At 38.0% G+C, this 21,081-nt stretch overlaps 1 protein-coding gene across 2 annotated transcripts in view; it reads left to right on the top strand.

Annotated features, from left to right (window-relative positions):
- Positions 1-21,081, top strand: part of TPST1 (tyrosylprotein sulfotransferase 1) — a 160,640-nt gene that overhangs the window by 79,885 nt on the left and 59,674 nt on the right. For both annotated transcript variants that reach the window (XM_036115270.2, XM_036115271.2), the window contains one exon: positions 20,735-20,933. In XM_036115270.2, the coding sequence (XP_035971163.1) occupies positions 20,735-20,933 (199 nt within the window). The remainder of the gene's footprint in view (positions 1-20,734; positions 20,934-21,081) is intronic.

The following is a 21,081-nucleotide window of genomic DNA, read 5'->3' as shown; positions in this document are numbered from 1 at the left end:
TTTTTTTGGTTGGGGGAGCAGTGGGAGTTACAAAAGACTCACTTTAGATTTAAGGACTCACACAAAGTATGAAGAGAGTGGATCTTATGTATATTTACCACACACACAAAAAGGTGATTTATATGTTCATTAGCTTTACTGTACCTATTATTTCACAATGATGTGTGTATTTAAACATCACATTGTACACATTGTAAATATATACAATTTTTAAAAAAATAAAAATAAAAAATAGAGCAAAGTATGAGAACAGTGTCTCACAAAATAGAGAATAAAGAGATGAAACTGTATGAAACCAGAGAGGAATTCTGGAATTGACAATAAGTAAGATGAAAAATTCTTTCATCAGGTCCAAGAGACTTGAACTGAGAGAAGAAAGAAACCAACACACTTGTAGATAAATTAATTGCTATTATCCAATCTGAAGAACAGAAAAATATATATATACAGAACTTGTGAGATACCATCAAGTGTACTAACATACATATAACAGGAATCTTACAATGAGAAGAGATACTGAATTAGCAGAAAGAATATTTGAAGAAATAATGGCAAAAACCCCAATTTTAATGAAAAACATGTATCTAACACATCCACGAAATTCAGTGAACTCCAAGTAGGATAAAAGAGTGGGCTTATTACAGGAAATACAGATTAAAACTATAGTGAGATACCCCTACATATCCACCAGAATGGTTAATATTAAATGGATGGACAATACAGAGTATTGGCAAGGATGTGAAACAACCAGAATTTTTTTTTTTTTTTAAAGATTTTATTTATTTGTCAGAGAGAGAGACAGAGCACAAGCAGGGGGAGAGGCAGAGGCAGAGGGAGAAGCAGGCTCCCCGCTGAGCAAGGAGCCCGATGTGGGACTCGATCCCAGGACCCCGGGATCATGACCTGAGCCGAAGGCAGCCGCTTAACTGACTGAGCCACGCAGGCGTCCCAACAACCAGAATTCTTAATGTTGGTGGGAGTGTATGTTTATACGACACTTGGGAAACTATTTGTTACAGCTGCTTGGCAAAACATGCCTACCTTCTGACCCATCAAGTCCACTCCTGGGTATATATAAAACAGAAGTTATAGACTTAAGAAAATTACACGGAAAACTCATATAATAATATTTGTGGCAGCACTATTAATAACTATTATTATATAAGTATTATAACTATTCTAAAAGTTGGAAGCAAATCTGAATGCCCATCAACAGGGGTACAGATAATGTGGTATATTTATACAGTGAGCAAGAAAAAGGAGCAAACTGCTGATACACACATGTTGAATCTCACAAATATGCTTTGCATAAAAAGCCAGACACAAAAGAGTGTATAATGTAATTTCCCATTTATATGAAGTTCAAAAATGGGTAAAAGTGATCTATGTAATTATTAGAATACTGGTTTTCTTATGGGTACTGACTGGGATGCAACATAAAGGAGCCAGTTTAGAGGCTGAGAATGTTCCCTGTCTTGTTCTAGATGGTGGTTACATGAGTATATACATAAAAATTTGAATTAAATGCTGAAAAAAAGTTGCTGTTCTTGAAGCTCTGTTTGTACTTTATATTATGTAAGGTAGTTAAAGATCTTGAAATATATATCTTTATTCTGTCAGTGTTGTTCAAATCTGGGATAAATAATAGTATATAATTAGATCATGTGGAAGGAAATTCAACCACAGTTTCATTATTTATGACTGCTAAAAGTCTTTGGGGCGCCTGGGTGGCTCAGTCGGTTAAGCGTCTGCCTTCGGCTCAGGTCATGATCCCGGGGTCCTGGGATCGAGCCCCGCATCGGGCTCCTTGCTCAGCGGGGAGCCTGCTTCTCCCTCTCCCTCTGCCTGCCACTCCCCCTGCTTGTGCTCTCTCTCACTCTCTCTCTCTCTGTCAAATAAATTAAATAAATAAATAAATAAATAAATAAATAAAACGTTTAAAACTCTTAAGGTATAATATGTTAACATAATTTACCTTTGACATAAAAACATAAACCTAGATAATGAATCTGATGATTACCCTATTTGACTTCAGGGTAATATTTAAATATTTGGTCACATATGTTAATCTTTTTTTTTTTTTTTTTTTATTTGAGAGAGAGAGAGAGAAAGCACAGGCAGGGGAGAGGCAGAGGGAGAGGAAGAAGCAGACTCCCCGCTGAGCAGGGAGCCCAATGTGGCCCCATCTCAGGACCCCGGGATCATGACCTGAGCCAAAGGCAGATGCTTAACCAACTTTAAGGACTCACAAAAAGTATGAAGAGAGTGGATCTTACGTATATTTACCACACACACAAAAAGGTGATTTATATGTTCATTAGCTTTACTGTACCTATTATTTCACAATGATGTGTGTATTTAAACATCACATTGTACACATTGTAAATATATACAATTTTTTAAAAATAAAAATAAAAGGGGCGCCTGGGTGGCTCAGTTGTTAAGCGTCTGCCTTCAGCTCAGGTCATGATCCCAGGGTCCTGGGATCGAGCCCCACATTGGGCTCCCTGCTCGGCAGGAAGCCTGCTTCTCCCTCTCCCACTCCCCCTGCTTGTGTTCCTTCTCTCGCTGTCTCTCTCTCTGTCAAATAAATAAATAAAATCTTTAAATAAATAAATAAAAATAAAAATAAAAAATAGAGCAAAGTATGAGAACAGTGTCTCACAAAATAGAGAATAAAGAGATGAAACTGTATGAGCCACTCAGGTGCCCCATACATACGTTAATCTTAAAGTCCAGAATGGGCTAAGGGCAATTATTACCAACATTTAACTAGCTTGTTCTGTTATTTCATGCTGGAGGACCAAAGTAGAATGAGCAAGTAAGTGAACTTTCAAGAAATAAAGTGCCAGTGTTTTCACAACTACTTGTAGGCTGTAAAAAAGAAATGAAATCTGTTCCTTGCAAAGAATGCAAGTCTGGCCAAACACCAAGATGTTGCTGCATAGAGAAAATAAAACAACCAGAGACAAAACCACAACAGAGCTGCTTTCATCCCAGAATGTTCAGGGACAGAAAGAATAAGGACTGGGACATGACCAGGCACAGGAGAGGGAGAGAGTAATCAGGGGAGAAGAGAGATTTTTATTTTTTTCTTGACCTTATGTGAACTATTAATCTAAACCTAGAAATGTTGACTTCATCTGAAGAATCAGAAACATTTCTCCAGTTTATTCATTTATTCAACAAATATTTATTGACCTTCTGTTATGTTCCTAGCATCATTGTAAGCACTTGAGATAGAACAGCAAACGAGACACAAATTCCTGTGCTTATGGAACATATATTGAGAGTGGGGGTGGGATAGGAATGCATACACACATTATACATGTTGCACTGAGCCTATATTACGTAGCTACTTTTCTTAGTTTAGCCTTCAACTGACCATACTTCTGAAACCTCCAGTTTAATGCTGCTATTTAGGCCCATTACCCTTTCGAATGAGACCCTCCTTAGTACTTAAATAATAAAATCTTCTTGCATATGAATCTGTCTTGATACGTGGTAAAGAATAGGATTAGAAATAGACCTAAATTATATGGGAATTTAGGACATTCTTATGATACCATACACAAAGGAGTACAGTAGTGCCCACGCTTGTCAGTAGTTTTGCTTTCCACCGGTTTCAGTCACCCATGGTCAATCACAGTCTGGAAGCCGATAATCATTCTGACATATCAGAAGGTCAGTAGTAGCCTGATGCTGTGTCACAATGCCTATATCATTCACCTCACTTTCTTTTTTTTTTTTAATTTTTATTGTTATGTTAATCACCATACATTACATCATTAGTTTTTGATGTAGTGTTCCATGATTCATTGTTTGTGCGTAATACCCAGTGCTCCATGCAGAACGTGCCCTCTTTAATACCCATCACCAGGTTAACCCATCCTCCCACCCCCCTCCCCTCTAGAACCCTCAGTTTGTTTTTCAGAGTCCATCGTCTCTCATGGTTCGTCTCCCCCTCCAATTTCCCCCCTTCATTCTTCCCCTCCTGCTATCTTCTTCTTTTTTTTTTCTTAATATATATTGCATTATTTGTTTCAGAGGTACAGATCTGTGATTCAACAGTCTTGCACAATTCACAGCGCTCACCATAGCACATACCCTCCCCAATGTCTATCACCCAGCCACCCCATCCCTCCCACCACCCCCCCCAGCAACCCTCAGTTTGTTTCCTGAGATTAAGAATTCCTCATATCAGTGAGGTCATATGATACATGTCTTTCTCTGATTGACTTATTTCGCTCAGCATAACACCCTCCAGTTCCATCCATGTCCTTGCAAATGGCAAGATCTCATTCCTTTTGATGGCTGCATAATATTCCATTGTATATATATATACCACATCTTCTTTATCCATTCATCTGTCAATGGACATCTTGGCTCTTTCCACAGTTTGGCTATTGTGGACATTGCTGCTATAAACATCGGGGTGCATGTACCCCTTTAGATTCCTACATTTGTATCTTTTCACCTCACTTTCTCATCACATAGGCAACTTATCATCTTAAAACCATTAATACAGAACAATCAGGTATTTTGAGAGAGAGACCATGTTTACACAACTTTTACATATATATATTGTTATAACTGTTCTGTTTTATTATTATTGTTAATCTCTTATTGTGCCTAATTTATAAATTAAACTTTACCATAGGTTAAAAAAAAAAACACTGTATAAACGGCTTGGTATGATCTGTGTTTTCATGCATCCACTGAGGGTCTTGGAACTTATCCCTGGTGGATAAGTTAAATGTCTAGTTCATCAGCTGTGTTAGTCTTGGATCCTAAAGTCAAAGCAGATAAAACTGAAAATACTAGAATAGAGAAAAATAGTAGGAAGGATAAATAAAAATGAAAATTGATAATTGAGATCAATGAAAAGGTAAACCTTTTGCAATATTGATGAAGGTATAAGAGAGCAAATGTGTATCAGCTAAAGGATGAAAAAGGAAAAATAATACAGGTATAAAAGAAATTAAATGAATTATGTGTGAATACTATGTAAAGGTATCTTTGTAATAAATTGAAAGCCCAGAGATAATAGCTAATTTTTCATGGTAGAGAACTTAAATGCATTGATTAGCATCAAAGAGATTGAAAAGGTCAATCTTAGTCAAGAGAGAACATTTAAAAAGGTGTAGATGATTCAAAATTGAATTACTTCTAACAGATGAGTCCAGTGCTGTTTAAACTAGTTTAGGTAATAGAAAAAGATGGAAAATTCCCCTGTTCATTTTATGAAACCATGACTTAACAACAGAACCCAATAGAAGTTACAGAAAAGAAAACCAGAATTTTCTTATCCATATTGATGCCAAAATCATAAATCATAAAGTCATAAGTAAAATATTAGTAAGCAGAATTCAACAGTGTATTAAAGATTGATAAGCTTTTATGACCAAATAACTTTTATTTCAAAAATGAAAGAATGGTTCATATCAGAAAAATCTATTAACACAGTTCATTACATCAAAAAATTAAAACCAAATGATCATATTATTTAATGCTGAAAGGCTCTTGGTGAAATTCAGTTGTCATTCATGATAAAAATTTAAGAAGGAATAGGAAAAAACTACTTAAATATGATAAAGACTATTTATTTGTTCACTTAACATGTTTTAAGTTTTATTTATTTGACAGAGAGACACAGCGAGGGAGGGAACACAAGCAGAGGGAGTAGGAGAGGGAGAGGGAGAAGCAGGCTTCCCGCTGAACAGGGAGCCCGATGTGGGGCTCGATCTCAGGACCCTGGGATCATGACCTGAGCCGAAGCCAGACGCTTAATGACTGAGCCACTCAGGCGCCCCTACTTAACATGTTTTTACTGAGCACTCATTATGTGCCAGGTTATGTTTGATAGGCTGGGGTTATAGCAGTTAACAAAACACACAAAACAAATAAAAATAAGCCCTTTCTTCATGGAACTTACATTAGCATTTGGAAGACATCCCATTAAAAAAATAGGCAAGTTAAATGTCTAGTTCATCAGATGGTAATAAGTCTTACAGAAAGAAATAAAGTAGAGGATAGGTTGTTATTAAGAGTTGGGGCATAGGAATAGTAGGGAAGTCCTCATAGGTAAGGTGATACTTCTTGCAGAGACCTATGGGAGAGCAAGAACAAGTGAACAAAATACAAAAATTGCTGCCCTTATGGAGCCTACAGTCTAGTGGGCGAAGACTAAAAAAACCCAAAAACCATATTAAATAAGAAAAACATATAGCATATTCAGAGATTATAAATGCTATGGAAAAAGAAAAATCAGAGGAGAATAAAGGGGACCAGGACGGTGTGGACTTTTTTTTACATTTTTTAAAAAAGATTTTATTTATTTATTTGACAGAGAGCACAAGTAGGCAGAGTGGCAGGGAGAAGGAGAGGAAGAAGCAGGCTCTCAGCTGAGCAGGGAGCCCAATGTGGGACTCCATCCCAGGACCCTGGAATCCTGACCTGAACTGAAGGCAGCCGCTTAACCAACTAAGCCACCCAGGCGCCCCGGATTTCTTTTAATTTTTAAAAAGATTTTTAAGTAATCTCTACACCCAACGTGGGGCTCAAACTCACAACCCCAAGATCAAGAGTTGCATGCTCTGCTGACTGAGCCAACCAGGCTGTCCCATGGACCAGGGGGATTTTGAAGGGCAGGTTATGATATAAAATAGAGTGATCAGGGTATTCCTCATCAGCATGAGATCTGAGGAAGTCTTGGGAGTGAAGGAGTTAGCCAAGTGGATAGCTGGGGAAAGAGTGTTCCAGGCAGAGGAAACAGCCACTGTAAAGACACCAGTGAGGAGCATACCTGGTCTACCCAAACAATTGCAAAAATGTCAGTGGAGCTGGAACAGAGTGGATGTAGGAGGGTGTGGAAGTCAGATTAGGTTATATAGGGCCTTGTGGACCACTGTAAGGACTAATTAAAAATTAGTTTAATGAATTTTAATAAGGCAAATACCCTTCTATAACTACCATCCATGTCAAGAAATTGAACTATGCCGTCAGTCCAGAAGCCTTTCCATGTATCCTAATCTCAAAATAAATCTCATGCTTTCCCCCAAAACTATACACTATTCTGACACTTTTAGAAATCACTTCCTGATGTTTCTTTATAGTTTTAGCATCCAAATATGCAGGCTTATATATTATAGTCTCACGCTTTAAAAACAATCTGGCACATGGGTGTCTGGGTGGCTCAGATGGTTAAGCGTCTGCCTTCAGCTCAGGTCATGATCCCAGGGTCCTGGGATCGAGTCCCGCATTGGGCTCCCTGCTCCTTGGGAGCCTGCTTCTTCCTCTGCTTCTCTCTCTCTCTCTCTCATGAATAAATAAATAAAATCTTAAAAAAATAATAAAAATAAAAATCTGGCACATACTTTAAGTTTCTTTTAATTTATAGATTTCCAAATGCTCAATTCCTATCATAACCATACACTATTTCTTGGGGAGCCTAGGTCATTCAGGCAGTAAACTTACTTACCATCTGAATTTTGCTAACTGCAAAATTTTTTCAATCAGACTGCTGATTGTCCAACACATTCTTCTTAATTGTATATTTCATACAAATTGGCAGCTGAATCTAGAGGCTTAATCAGACTCAAGATCTGATTTGGCAAGGCTGTCTGGTTTTTTTTTGTTTTTTAAAGATTTTATTTATTTATTTGACAGACACAGCCGAGGAGGGAACACAGGGCGAGTGGGAGAGGGAGAAGCAGGCTTCCCGCGGCGCGGGGAGCCAGCCTGATGTGGGGCTCGATCACAGGGCCCTGGGATCATGACCTGAGCCGAAGGCAGATGCTTAACGACTGAGCCACCCAGGCGCCCCGACAAGGCTATCTGTTGTGTAGTTGTCTTTTTGTGATTTTAGCAGCATTTGATCCTCAGTGCCTAGATTCATTAGTTTGTTTGATTTTGCAAAATTCTGATTTCATTTCTCAATATTATTTAGAAAAATTTTTTAAAGAGATACAGCCCTGCATCTACTATCTGGTTACTGAGGTTTATAGTCCATATAGGAAAAAGGCATGATAAATACTGGATTGTTATTCTTTATTTGGTAGTTTTCAAGATAATGAGTTGGTTTCTTTTCATATTTTTCCAAGAGACTAACTTGACGATTTCAATCTTGCAATTATTATTTTGTTGAAGTTCAGATTGTCCCATCTCTGGCCCACTAGAAGATTTACAGGAGGCCCATTTTATACTACAGACACCTGCAGATTGAAAGTAAATGGATGGAGAAACGTCTATCGTACAAGTGGATGTCAAAAGAAAACCAGAGTAGTAATAACGTACATCAGATGAAGTAGACTTTAAAACAAAGACTGTAACAAGAGACAAGGACACTGTATAATAATAAAGGGGACAATCCAATAAGATGATATAGCAATTTTAAATATTTATGCACCTAACATAGGAGCACCCAGATATATAAAACGGTAACAAACATAAAGGAACTACTTGATAATAATACCATAATAATAGGGGACATTAACACCTCACTTATATCAATGACAGATCATCTTAACAGAAAATCAACAATGAAACAATGGCTTTAAGTGATCCACAGGAGCAGGTGGATCTAACAAATATACAAACGTATAAAACAGCAGAATACACCTTTTCAAGTGCACATGATTCTCCAGAATAGATCACATATTAGCCCACAAAACAACTAATTCAAGAAGATCAAAATCATACCATACATAATTTCTGACCACACCACTATGGAACTAGAAATCAACCACTAGAAAAAAATCTGGAAAGGGCGCCTGGGTGGCTCAGTTGGTTGAGCGACTGCCTTCGGCTCAGGTCATGATCCTGGAGTCCCAGGATCGAGTCCCGCATCGGGCTCCCTGCTCGGCAGGGAGTCTGCTTCTCCCTCTGACCCTCCTCCCTCTCATGCTCTCTGTCTCTCATTCTCTCTCTCTCAAATAAATAAATAAAATCTTTAAAAAAAAAAAAAAATCTGGAAAGACCACAAATACAAGGAGATTGAATAACATGTTACTAAACAATAAATGAGTCAACTAGGAAATAAAGAAGCAATAAAGAAGTACACGGAAACTTGGGGTACCTGGGTAGCTCAGTCAGTTAACAGCCGACTCTTGATTTCAGCTCAGGTCATGGTCTCAGGGTCACGAGATCGAGCCCCCTGTGGGGCTCTGTGCTCAGTGGGGAGACTGCTTGTCCTTCTTCCTTTCCCTCTCCCTTGCACCTGCTTGCATGCGTGTGTGTGTGCTCTGTCGCCCAAATAAATAAATAAATAAATAAATAAATAAATAAATAAATAATATCTTAAAGAAGTACATGGAAACAAATGAAAATGAAAACACAATGGTCCAAAACCTCTGGGATGCAGCAAAAGTGGTTCAAAGAGGGAAATTTATAGCAATACAGGTCTACTTCAAGAAGCAAGAAAAACCTCAAATAACCTAACCTTGCACCTACAGGAGCTAGAAAAAGAACAACAAACAAAACCTAAAACCAGCAGAAGGAAGGAAATAATAAAGATTAGAACAGAAATAAGTGATATAGAAACTAAAAACACAGTAAAACACATCAATGGAAACAGGAGCTGGTTCTTCGAAAAAATCAGTAAAATTGATGAACCTCTAGCCAGACTTATCAAGAAAAAAAAAAGGACTCAAATAAAATCACAAATGAGAGAGGAGAAATACAACCCAACACCGCAGAAATACAAATAATCATAAGACAAAATTATGGAAAACTATATGCCAACAAATTGGACAACCTGGAAGAAATGGATGAATTCCTAGAAAAATAAACTACCAAAACTGAAACAGGTAGAAATAGAAAATAGAAATAGAAAACTTGAACAGATCAGTAACCAGCAAATAAATTGAGTAGGTAATCAAAAGTCCAGGACCAGATGGCTTCACAGGTGAATTCCACCAAATATTTAAAGAAGATTCATACCTATTCTCCTTAAACTATTCCAAAAAATAGAAAAGGAAGGAGAACTTCCAAATTCATTCTACAAGGCCAGCATTACCCTGATACCAAAACCAGAGAAAGACTCCACTAAAAAGAATATAACTACAGGCCAATATCCCTGATGAACATGGATGCAAAAATTCACAATAAAATACTAGCAAACAATACATTTAAAAAATCATTCATCATGATCAAGTGGGATTTATTCCTGGGTAGCAAGGGTGGTTCAATATTCACAAAATAAAAGAAAGGATAAGAACTGTATGATCATTTCAATAGATGTGGAAAAAGCATTTGACAAAGTGTACAACATCCATTCATGATAAAAACCCTCAAAAAGTAGGTTTAGAGGGAACATACCTCAACATAATAAAGGCCATATATGAAAAACCCACAGCTAATATCCTCCTTAATGGGGAAAAACGAAGATCTTTTCCCCTAAGGTCAGGAACAAGACAAGGATGTCCACTCTCAGCACTTTTATTCAACATGGTACTGGAAGTCCTAGCCACAGCAGTCAGATAACAAAAAGAAATACAAGTCACTCAAATCAGTAAAGAAGAAGTAAAACATTCACTATTTGTAGATGACATGAGGCGTTATGTAGAAAACCCGAAAGACTCCACCAAAAAAACTGCTAGAACTAATGAATGAATTCAGTAATGTCACATGATACATAATGTGCAAAATCTGTTGCATTTTTATACACCAATAATGAAGCAGCAGAGAGAGTACAAAACCAATCCTGTTTACAATTGCAACAAAAATAATAAAATACCTAGGAATAAACCTACGAAAGAGGTAAAAGGCCTGTACTCTGAAAACTATAAAAGACTGATGAAAGAAATTAAAGATTACACCAAGAAATGGAAAGGGAGATGCCTGGCTGGCCCAATAAGTAGAGCATGTGACTCTTGATCTCAGGGTCATGAGTTCAAGCCCCACACTGGGTGTAGAGATTACTTAACAAAGGAAAAAAAATTACACAAGAATTTTCAAGTGCATGGGTGTCAGCACCCCTAAGTACCATGTTGTTCAAGGGTCAACCATATAGATGTCTTTCAGATACCCTGTTGCTTCCTTGTCCTTCCTCCCACTCATTCATTTCATGCAGGTATTATGGTTATGTTGGTTGTTTCCAACCACTTGTATTTTGGAGTTTGTAGGGCAACTTTGTCACCTAGTTTTGTTTTAAATGTTTGTGTTTTTTTGGTTTTGCTATCTGGTTTCTTTGTTTTCATGGATGATTTGTCGAGATTAAAAAACTTATTCTTATGGCTTCTCAGATTCTCTCTCATTTTCAGGACTTGGACTTGGAATACTTACGGAGGCGTTGCAGGATTTTGAGCAGAGGAGTGACATGATCTAACTCTATCTGGTGTATATACTGCCACTAGACCACAGGGATGTAAAGAAAGAAGGAGGGAAACTATTAAAAGAATATTGTAGAAATCCAGGCGAGAGATAATGTTGCCTTGGACCAGGGGCGAGTAGCTGTGGATTTCATGAGAAGTGATCATATTTGGATATATTTTGAGGTATAAGTTGATAAGATTTTCAGATGGATTGGATGTGGAGTTTGAGAACGAGTAGTCAAAAGACAGCTCCAGTTTTATTTTATTCCGCACAGCAGGACAATGGAGTTGTTTTCAATTAAGATTGGGAGGGCCATGGATATATAGTAGACTTTGGGGATACGATCAGGAGTTAAGTTTGGGCTGTGTTGAGCTTGAGATAGTTATTAGACTTCTGTGTGGATCTTTATAATTCCACTCTTCTATGGACTGAAAAAGACATTGCTTACTATAGAAAATTGGAAAATACGGAAAAGTTAGGTAAGAATATAAAAATCCAAATCATATCACTGTCATTGTTACCATTTTGATATGATTCTATGAGTATATATAACATTACAAAATCGAATTTCTGTTGTGTACATACACAAAAAAAATCCACTTTCACAAGACATAACGTAAGTGTTTGTTGAGTGAAATAGTCTTTGAAAACATGACTTTTTAAAATAAGATTTATTTAGGGGCATCTGGGTGGCTCAGTCAGTTAAGAGTCTGCCTTCGGCTTAGGTCATGATTCTAGGGTCCTGGGATCGAGCTTCACATCGGGCTCCCCGCTCAGCGGGAAGCCTGCTTCTCCCTTTCCTGCTCATGCGTACTCTCTCACTATCTCTGTTGCTATCTCTGTCTCTCTCTCAAATAAAAGATTTATTTATTTATTTGAGAGAGAGAGTGCATGAGTAGATGGAAAGGCAGGGGGGGAGGAAGAGAGAGAGAGAAGCAGATTCCCTGCAGAACGTGGAGCCCAACGCGAGGCTCATCCTCGTTACCTCGAGATCAAAACCTGAGCCAAAATCAAGAGTTGGATGCTCAACCTACTGAGCCACCCAGGCACCCCGAAAATATGAGTTTTAATGGTATTTCATCTTTTTAGTCTAATAAGTATAACCATATGGGTTATGTACTTTTTTTAAGATTTTATTTATTCATTTGAGACAGAGATAGAAGACTTGAACAGTGGGGAGAGGCAGAGGGAGAGGGAGAAGCAGGCTCCCCACTGAACCAGGGGCCCGATGTGGGGCTCGATCCCAGGACCCTGGGATCATGACCTGAGCCGAAGACAGACGCTTAACCATCTGAGCCACCCAGGCGCCCCTGGATTATGTACTCTTACCCATTCCTTTTTTGCATGTCCATTCCAGCCCTGACGCTTGCTTTAGTCTAGAGAATTTGGTTTCCTGTAGTAGTTGCTGTGTATCATAATTCAGACCTGTGGTTTGGCAGCCCTCCTGGCTGTAGTGTTTAACTAAGACTCATGTAAGATCCATGCTTTTAAAATGAGTGTCTTGGAAGATTATATTCACTTCAGTCATTCAGGATTTTGGTATTGTCCCCATTCCCTGAGGACGAGTACCTTCCACTATGAATGCTGCAGAGAAAAGGGAGCCTGGACACTTAGGCCTGGGGAAGAACCTGCAGATTCACAGGTATCTTGCCTTGCAGTGCTGTGCCTGGGCTGTGGGTGTTCAAGTATTCTAGTCTGGCGGGCACTGTGTTTTAGGGTCCCAGTGAGATTAGTGGGTACTGGAATGGTAACTAACCTATACCCTGGTACACTTCCTGCCTAACTGTTGGTTAATTCCTGGAAAGACTGAAGGAGTAAGGGGGATTTGATGAGTTCCATCCAGCCTGCACGTTGTTGTGTAGAAAAGATAATCAGGCTCTCTGAACAAAGCTCATTTCTCTCTAATGACAGTATCCTTTTGAACAGAGATCAACAAACTTTCTGTAAAGGGCCAGGTATTTTTGGCTTGACAGACCATTCAATTTTTGTTGTAATATCCAGCTGACTTAGAGCTAAAGCAGTCATACACTGTTCGGAAACAAGTGGGGTGGCTCTCCACGTGTAGCTCTCAATTCTCTAAGTGCAGCAGGTCTCTCATGCTTGTGAAAGTTGATAGGATCCTTCTGTAAGGAAGGGTGTCACCTGAGACTCCCCACACAGATCCTACATGCCCTTAAGGTGCAGTCTCAGATTACAGTTGGTAATTTTTTTCTGTAAATGGCTAAATAGTAAATATTTTAGGTTTGGGGAGCAAAATGGTCTTTATCTCAACTATTCAGCTCTGCCATTGAAGCAGAAGAGAGACCATAGACAATGTATAAACAAAGGAGCATGTCTGTGTTCCAATGAAACTTTATGACATTGAAATTTCGTATGATTTTCATGTGTTATGAAATATTCTTTTGAGTTTTTAAAAACTGTTTACAAATGTAAAAGCCATTCTTAGCTTGAAGGCCAGACAAAAACAGGTAGTAGGACTGAATTTGGCCTGTGACCCATGGATTGCTAACTCTTGCCTTAGCTGCTTGGCAGCTTGCCCTGATTTACGTCCCACCCCAGGAGAAGAATGGCTTAGTTCTGTCATCTGCAGTCACATTATATAGTTTCTGGCTTTTTTTTTTCTTTTTTTTTAGAGAGGGTGAAGAGGGGCAGAGGGAGAGAGAGAATCTTTTTTTTTTTTTTAAGATTTTATTTATTTGTCAGAGAGAGAAAGCACATAAGCAGGGGGCACAGCAGGCAGAGGGAGAAGCAGGCTCCCCACTGAGCAGGGAGCCCAATGTGGGACTTGATCCCAGGACCCTGGGATCATGACCTGAGCCGAAGGCAGACAGTTAACTGAGCCACCCAGGCGTCCTGGAGAGAGAGAATCTTAAGCAAATTCCATGCCCAGTGCAGAGCCTGATGATGCAGGGCTTGATCTCACAACCCTGGGATCATGACCTGAGCTGAAATCAAGAGTCAGACACTTAACCAACGGAGCCACCTAGGCACCCCTGTAGTTTCTAGCTTTTGTGATTACATTTATCATGCTGCATATTAATCATGAGTATTTGTTTCTCTCTCTTATTGGACTCTGAGCTTCTTGAGAGGAGGGCCATGGCCTAATCAGTCATTTTTGCATCCGTAGTATCTAACACTTGACCTGACACATAGTAGGTATTCAGAAAATGTTTAATTTGAATTTTATGATCAGTAAATATAAAATGTCTTTACTACTGTCTTAAAGAAAAACACCTGATTGATAGGCCGTGGGCCTTTCCAAGTTCTTCCCTTTAGCAGTCCATCGTAACTGCATTTGCTGCTAGCGGATCTTGTGACTCAGTGGTTATGTAACAAAAAACCTTTCCAAATTCTTTCATTTTAGAGTTCTCTTTTGCTTTCAGATAACAGATCATTGGACTTTGAATTATTAATTTGATCTTAATGATAAATAATGGCTTTTCATTTTTCTTATGAACCAGTGCTATAATCTGGATGAAAAAAATGATAAAAGCTATGGTTTATTGAGCATATACTACATTCCAGTCTCTTAGTCAACTCTAGTATTTCTTTAGACTTTTGGTAACTTTGTGACTACTATTAATTTAACTCTTTCTCTTTGTTCCATACATCTAAAACAAAACAAAGCAACAGCATCATATGCTTTCCTTCCATACTACCTACTGTAATGAATGATAACACTGTCTATTTCGAGCCTTTCATGTCAAATCTGAATTGATCTAGACTCCTTCCCCTCCTTCTCCCCCTATCTAATTGGCCACTAAGTCTTATCAGTGTTTGTTTGTTTTTAATCTATTGAGTTTTTCTTCTATCTCCATCTCACTTGCTGTAGATGAATCAGTAATTTCTCAACTTTTCCAATATGTAGTTGAACATCTTTACTAGTGTTTCTGAGCTCAGTTACCCCATCCCTCAGTCTACCTTATCCATAATTATCAGCATTGAATGCTTATAGTGATAACCTGATCATGTCAATTCTGTGATGAAAACCCTTCTATCATTTCCCATCATTTTCAAAATAAAGCCAACTTCACAGTCATGATATGCAGACCCTATGTGTGACTCCAGGGTTTAACACAGATATGTTTCAGAACTCAGAAATATTTGGATCTCAGGTCATATAATGTACATAACACATATTATATAATACCCTCTGTTCTGTGTCAGCACTGTGTAATCATACACATTAATGTTTCTGCATCAAAGAGTATGATTATTTATGCCAAGTAGAATAAGGACTCTAAATACTATCAGTTCAGGTCATGTTTTGCTGCCAAATGAAGGCAGGAAAATGTTGAGTTTTTTAGTTTTTTGGATTTCAGAATTTGAGATAGGAGATTATGGCCCTATAGATATTCAGTGGTCTGCTGGAACTGGTCAACTGCAGTTGGTGATGCCATGTTGGTCATTTGAAATCAGCCATGGTAGGGGTATTTATGCCATGGACATCAGTAAATGCAACAAAGAGCTTTTCTGCTTCCTGGAGATCAGGTTGTTAAACATTACCAGCAGAGGATTATAAATGCCTATTATATGTATAGTATATATGTATATGTTTACCATTGTGGCAAACCAATTTGCTCACTCTACACAGCATAGAACAAAAGGCTGAAATTTCCAGGGAAGCATAGAATGTAAAAATTAAGAAAATCAATAGGATGGCAATAAGAGAAACTGGGAAAAACGGGAGCTTTGGAATTAGAAAGACGTGGGTTCGAATTCTAACTCCACTAATTCCAGACTGTGTGATCCTTAGTAAATCACTTACCTTATCTGGGTCTCAGTTTACACATTTGAAAAATAAGGACTGATACCTTTCTCTTAAGGTTGCTTTAGGGAGGGGCGCCTGGGTGGCTCAGTTAAGCGTCTGCCTTCAGCTCAGGTCGTGATCCCAGGGGGGAATCCCCGCCCAGCGGGAAGCCTGCTTCTCCCTCTCCCACTCCCCCTGCTTGTGTTCCTTCTCTCGCTGTCTCTATCTCTGTCAAATAAATAAAATCTTAAAAAAAAAAAAAAAAAGGTTGTTTTAGGGATACAGAAATTAGATATCACATACAAAGTGCCTGACATAGAATGAGCAGAAAATGATATTCTATGTTTATTATAAGCCTTGCTTTTCTGGAAGTATTTATTTCTGTAGACATGACTCCCATTCTCTAACATTCCTAATGCCCCCACAGAAAAATATCATGCAGTTTAGCACTTGTGTGTTTTCTGGTTAGTTCATCCTGTGTCCCTTGACCTTCTTATAAAGATGATCCTTGACTTCTCTTGAGCATGTTTGTGTAAACTAAATTTATAGGCCTGTGCTTTTTTTTCCCATGAAAAGCTTTTAGTCATTGACTTAATAAACATTAATTGAGCATCTATTACATATTAATGTGCTACGTGTGGTGATAGATTAACAAGACATAGACCCTCCTTATACTTCAGTGGAATGATAGATAGTTGGGCAAGGAAGCCAACTATTTAAATGCAGGGAAATTAGGAGGCTTCTGTTATCAGCTCGGTGAGAAGTGATGGTGATATGAACTAAGATAATGGCAGTAGGAATGGAGGAGAGCTGTTTCACTCAAACATAAAGACTATAGAACTGGATAACTTGGAAATGGTCTTGCTTTCTTTCTCCCTATCCCATCTGAGATCTCTGGCTTTGCCTTCTGTGTAGGTGGTGGTGCCATTTATCAATATAACATGTACATGAAGAGGATCAGATCTTGAGCAGAAGATGATGGGTCCAGTTTTGGACCATCTTGCTTAGTTTTGAGGTGTGTATAGGGTATCTGGGTAGGGTGACCATATAATTTTATCATACAAACTTGAACATTTATGAGAGTGAGTAGGATGTGCTCTTAATAGTGAAGGCTGGGGCAATAGGTATAATACTGGACCTGTCCTGGAAAAACCAAGGATGTCAAGAAAAGATCAATAAATATCAATAAATATCAAGCAAAAAGTATAGAGTGAAAAGAGCAGTGGGTTAAGTAGAGTACTGGAGAAATTTTTTTTTTAATTTAAACTCAGTTAATTAACATATATATTATTAGTTTCAGAAGTAGAGTTTAGGGCGCCTGGGTGGCTCAGTCGTTAAGCGTCTGCCTTTGGCTCAGGTCATGATCCCAGGGTCCTGGGATCGAGTCCCACATCGGGCTCCCTGCTCGGCGGGAGGCCTGCTTCTCCCTCTCCCACTCCCCCTGCTTGTGTTCCTGCTCTCGCTACCTCTCTCTCTGTCAAATAAATAAATAAAATCTTAAAAAAAAAAAAAAAAAAAGTAGAGTTTAGTGATTCATCAGTTGCATATAACACCCAGTGCTCATTACATCAAGTGCCCTCCTTAATGCCCATCACCCAGTTATCCCACCCACCTCCTCTCCAGCAAACCTCAGTTTGTTTCCTATAGTTAAGAGTCTCTTACGGTTTGTCTCCCTCTCTGATTTTGTCTTATTTTTCCCTCCCTTCCCCTATGTTCATCTGTTCTGTTTCTTAAATTCCACATATGAGTGAAATCATATAACTGACTTTCTCTGACTTATTTCGCTTAGCATAATACCCTCTAGTTCCATCCATGTCGTTGCAAATGGTGAGATTTCATTCTTTTTGATGGCTGAGTAGTAGTCCAATTTGTATATATACATCTTTTTTTCATTTTTAAACTTTTTTTAAAAATTCAATTAATTAACGTAATATATTATTAGTTTCAGAGGTAGAGGTCAGTGATTCATCAGTCTTATATAAGACCCAGTGCTCATTACATCACATGCCCTCCTTAATGTCCATCACCCAGTTACCCCATCCCTCCATCCCCCTCCCCTCCAGCAACCCTCAGATTATTTCCTATGATTAAGAGTCTCTTATGGTTTGTCTCCCTCTCTGATTTCATCTTGTTTTATTTTTTCCTCTCTTCCCCTATGATCCTCTGCCTTGTTTCTTAAATTCTGCTTATCAGTGAGATCATATGATAATTGTCTTTCTCTGATTGACTTATTTTGCATAGCATAATACCCTCTTGTTCTATCCATGTCGTTGCAAATGGCAAGATTTCAATTTTTGATGGCTGAGTAGTATTCCATTCCATGTGTGTATACACACACATATACATACCACATTTTCTTTACCCATTCATCTGTCGATGGACATCTGGGCTCTTTCCATAGTGTGGCTATTGTGGACATTGCTGCTATAAACATTGGGGTGCATGTGTCCTTTCGAGGGACTATGTTTGTATCCTTTGGATACATACCTAGTAGTGCAATTGCTGGGTCATAGGGTAGCTCTATTTTTAACTTTCTGAGGAACTTCCATACTGTTTTCCAGAGTGGCTGTACCAGTTTGCATTCCCACCAACAGTGTAAGACGGTTCTCCTTTCTCTGCATCCTCACCAACATCTGTTGTTTTCTGACTTGTTAATTTTAGCCATTCTGACTGGTGTGAGGTGGCATCTCATTGTGGTTTTGATTTGTAGTTCCCTGATGTCGAGTGATGTTGAGCATTTTTTCATGTGTCTGTTGGCCGTTTGGATGTCTTCTTTGCAGAAATGTCTGTTCATGTCTTCTGCCCCTTTCTTCACTGGATTATTTGTTCTTTGGGTGTTGAGTTTGTTAAGTTCTTTATAGATTTTGGATACTAGCCTTTTATCTGATAAGACATTTGCAAATATCTCCCATTCTGTCGGTGGTCTTTTGGTTTTGTCAGCTGTTTCCTTTGCTGTGCAAAAGCTTTTTATCTTGATGAAGTCCCAATAGTTCATTTTTACTTTTGTTTCCCTTGCCTTTGGAGACATGTCTAGCAAGAAGTTACTGTGGCTGAGGTCAAAGAGGTTGCTCTGTGTTCTCCTCTAGGATTTTGATGGATTCCTGTCTCATATTTAGGTCTTTCATCCATTTTGAGTCTATTTTTGTGTATGGTGTGAGGAAATGGTCCAGTGTCATTCTTCTGCATGTGGCTGTCCAATCTTCTGAACACAATTTGTTGAAGAGACTGTCTTTTTTCCATTGGATATTCTTTCCTGCTTTGTTGAAGATTAGTTGACCATAGAGTTGAGGGTCCCTATCTGGGTTCTCTGTTCTATTCCACTGATCTGTGTGTCTGTTTTTGTACCTGTACCATACTGTCTTGATGATGACAGCTTTGTAATACAGCTTAAAGTCTGGAATTGTGATGCCACCAGCTTTGATTTTCTTTTTCAACATTCCTTTGGCTATTCGGGGTCTTCTATGGTTCCATACAAATTTTAAGATTATTTGTTCCAGTTCTGTGAAAAATGTTGATGGTATTTTGATAGGGATTGCACTGAATGTGTAGATTGTTTTGGGTGTCCTGGAGAAATTTTTAAGAGGGGGGAAAGGTGACCATTGAGATAGGAAGGAAACCTGGAGTTAGTGGCCTCACAGAATCCCAGGGAATAATCATTTTATTTTCTCTTGTCCTTTGTTTAGGAGTGGAGTCCCTTTGAGGGATTCATCATCAGAAAATGATTATCTGCAGTGAGAGGTCATATACTTTTTAAAAAGGGGTTTTACCTCTTATTAGAATACTAATTTGAATGACTTCTTATGTATTATGATATAAAACTCTCAAGTTTTATTAAGCACTTTTGTTTTGCAGTCATTTGGCCAAAATCTGCTAATTCAGATCCAGTTTAAATCTAGGTGTCACTTTATGTTTATTTTATTTATATTTATTTATTTTATCCTAAGATGATGAGTTATTTAGTCATATATAGTGAGTATAACCATTACAAGCATAAAGTAAATTTGTAGATCAAGAGATAGAATACATTTATTCTGTAATATTGAAAATCATACATAGCACTTCTTTTCCTTCTTTAGAAAAAAGGGTTCTTTAGGAAGTCAACAGAAAAATAGAACAAATGAATATTTTGCATTCTTAGTGGACTATAGTTGGCTATTTTCCCCCTAATATTTTATTATGAAAAATTTCATACATACAAAGAATTGAAAGAATTATACCTACTAGCTTTAATTAATGTATTGCTGTCTTTGCTTTATCACACATCTGTCCATCTGTTTGTCCCTCTAATCATTCATCAGTCCATCTTATTTATTTGTTTAATTTTGATGCCTTTCAAGTAAGTTAATTGGCTGTTTTCCTAAGCAGTCTTAGCGCTGTTATTTTTTTTGTGGATGTTGTAATTAAGTTGTTAACCTGTTTTGTGCGGATGTTTTCAGCTGACCATTTTTCCTGTTTCTAGAAATAACAAAGTTGCCAATAACAGCTGTCAAATTTAGGACATTAAAAAAAAGTCTGGGAAATAGTGTTATGTCCCCTTTCTCAATAGATTTATAATCCAGACACTTACAGTTTTTAAAGTTATCAAAAATAATTTCCTTTGGTCTTTTAACATTATTATTTTTTTGTATTCTAAATAAATACTTATTCATATTCATATTATATTGTTTTTAGAGTGGAAAGATCTACAGACCAAGTCATCAAGCCAGTCAATGTGGGAGCACTATCAAAATGGGTTGGGAAGATACCCCCAGATGTTTTACAAGACATGGCGGTGATTGCACCCATGCTTGCCAAACTTGGATATGACCCATATGCCAATCCACCTAACTATGGAAAACCTGATCCCAAAATCCTTGAAAACACTAGAAGGGTAAGTGAGATTTTTAAAGTGAATTGATAAAACTGGATATGGAATTTGGGCCCTGAAAAGTTTTTTCTTATTTTGCTTCTTATTTTTTATGCTCAGAAATTTAAGTTTGAAAAATTGTATTTTAGAATGCGTTATCATGAGAACACTT

Source organism: Halichoerus grypus, chromosome 6 (assembly GCF_964656455.1).
Source record: "Halichoerus grypus chromosome 6, mHalGry1.hap1.1, whole genome shotgun sequence".
Lineage (NCBI taxonomy): Eukaryota > Metazoa > Chordata > Mammalia > Carnivora > Phocidae > Halichoerus > Halichoerus grypus.
This window is presented reverse-complemented; position numbering and strand designations above follow the sequence as displayed.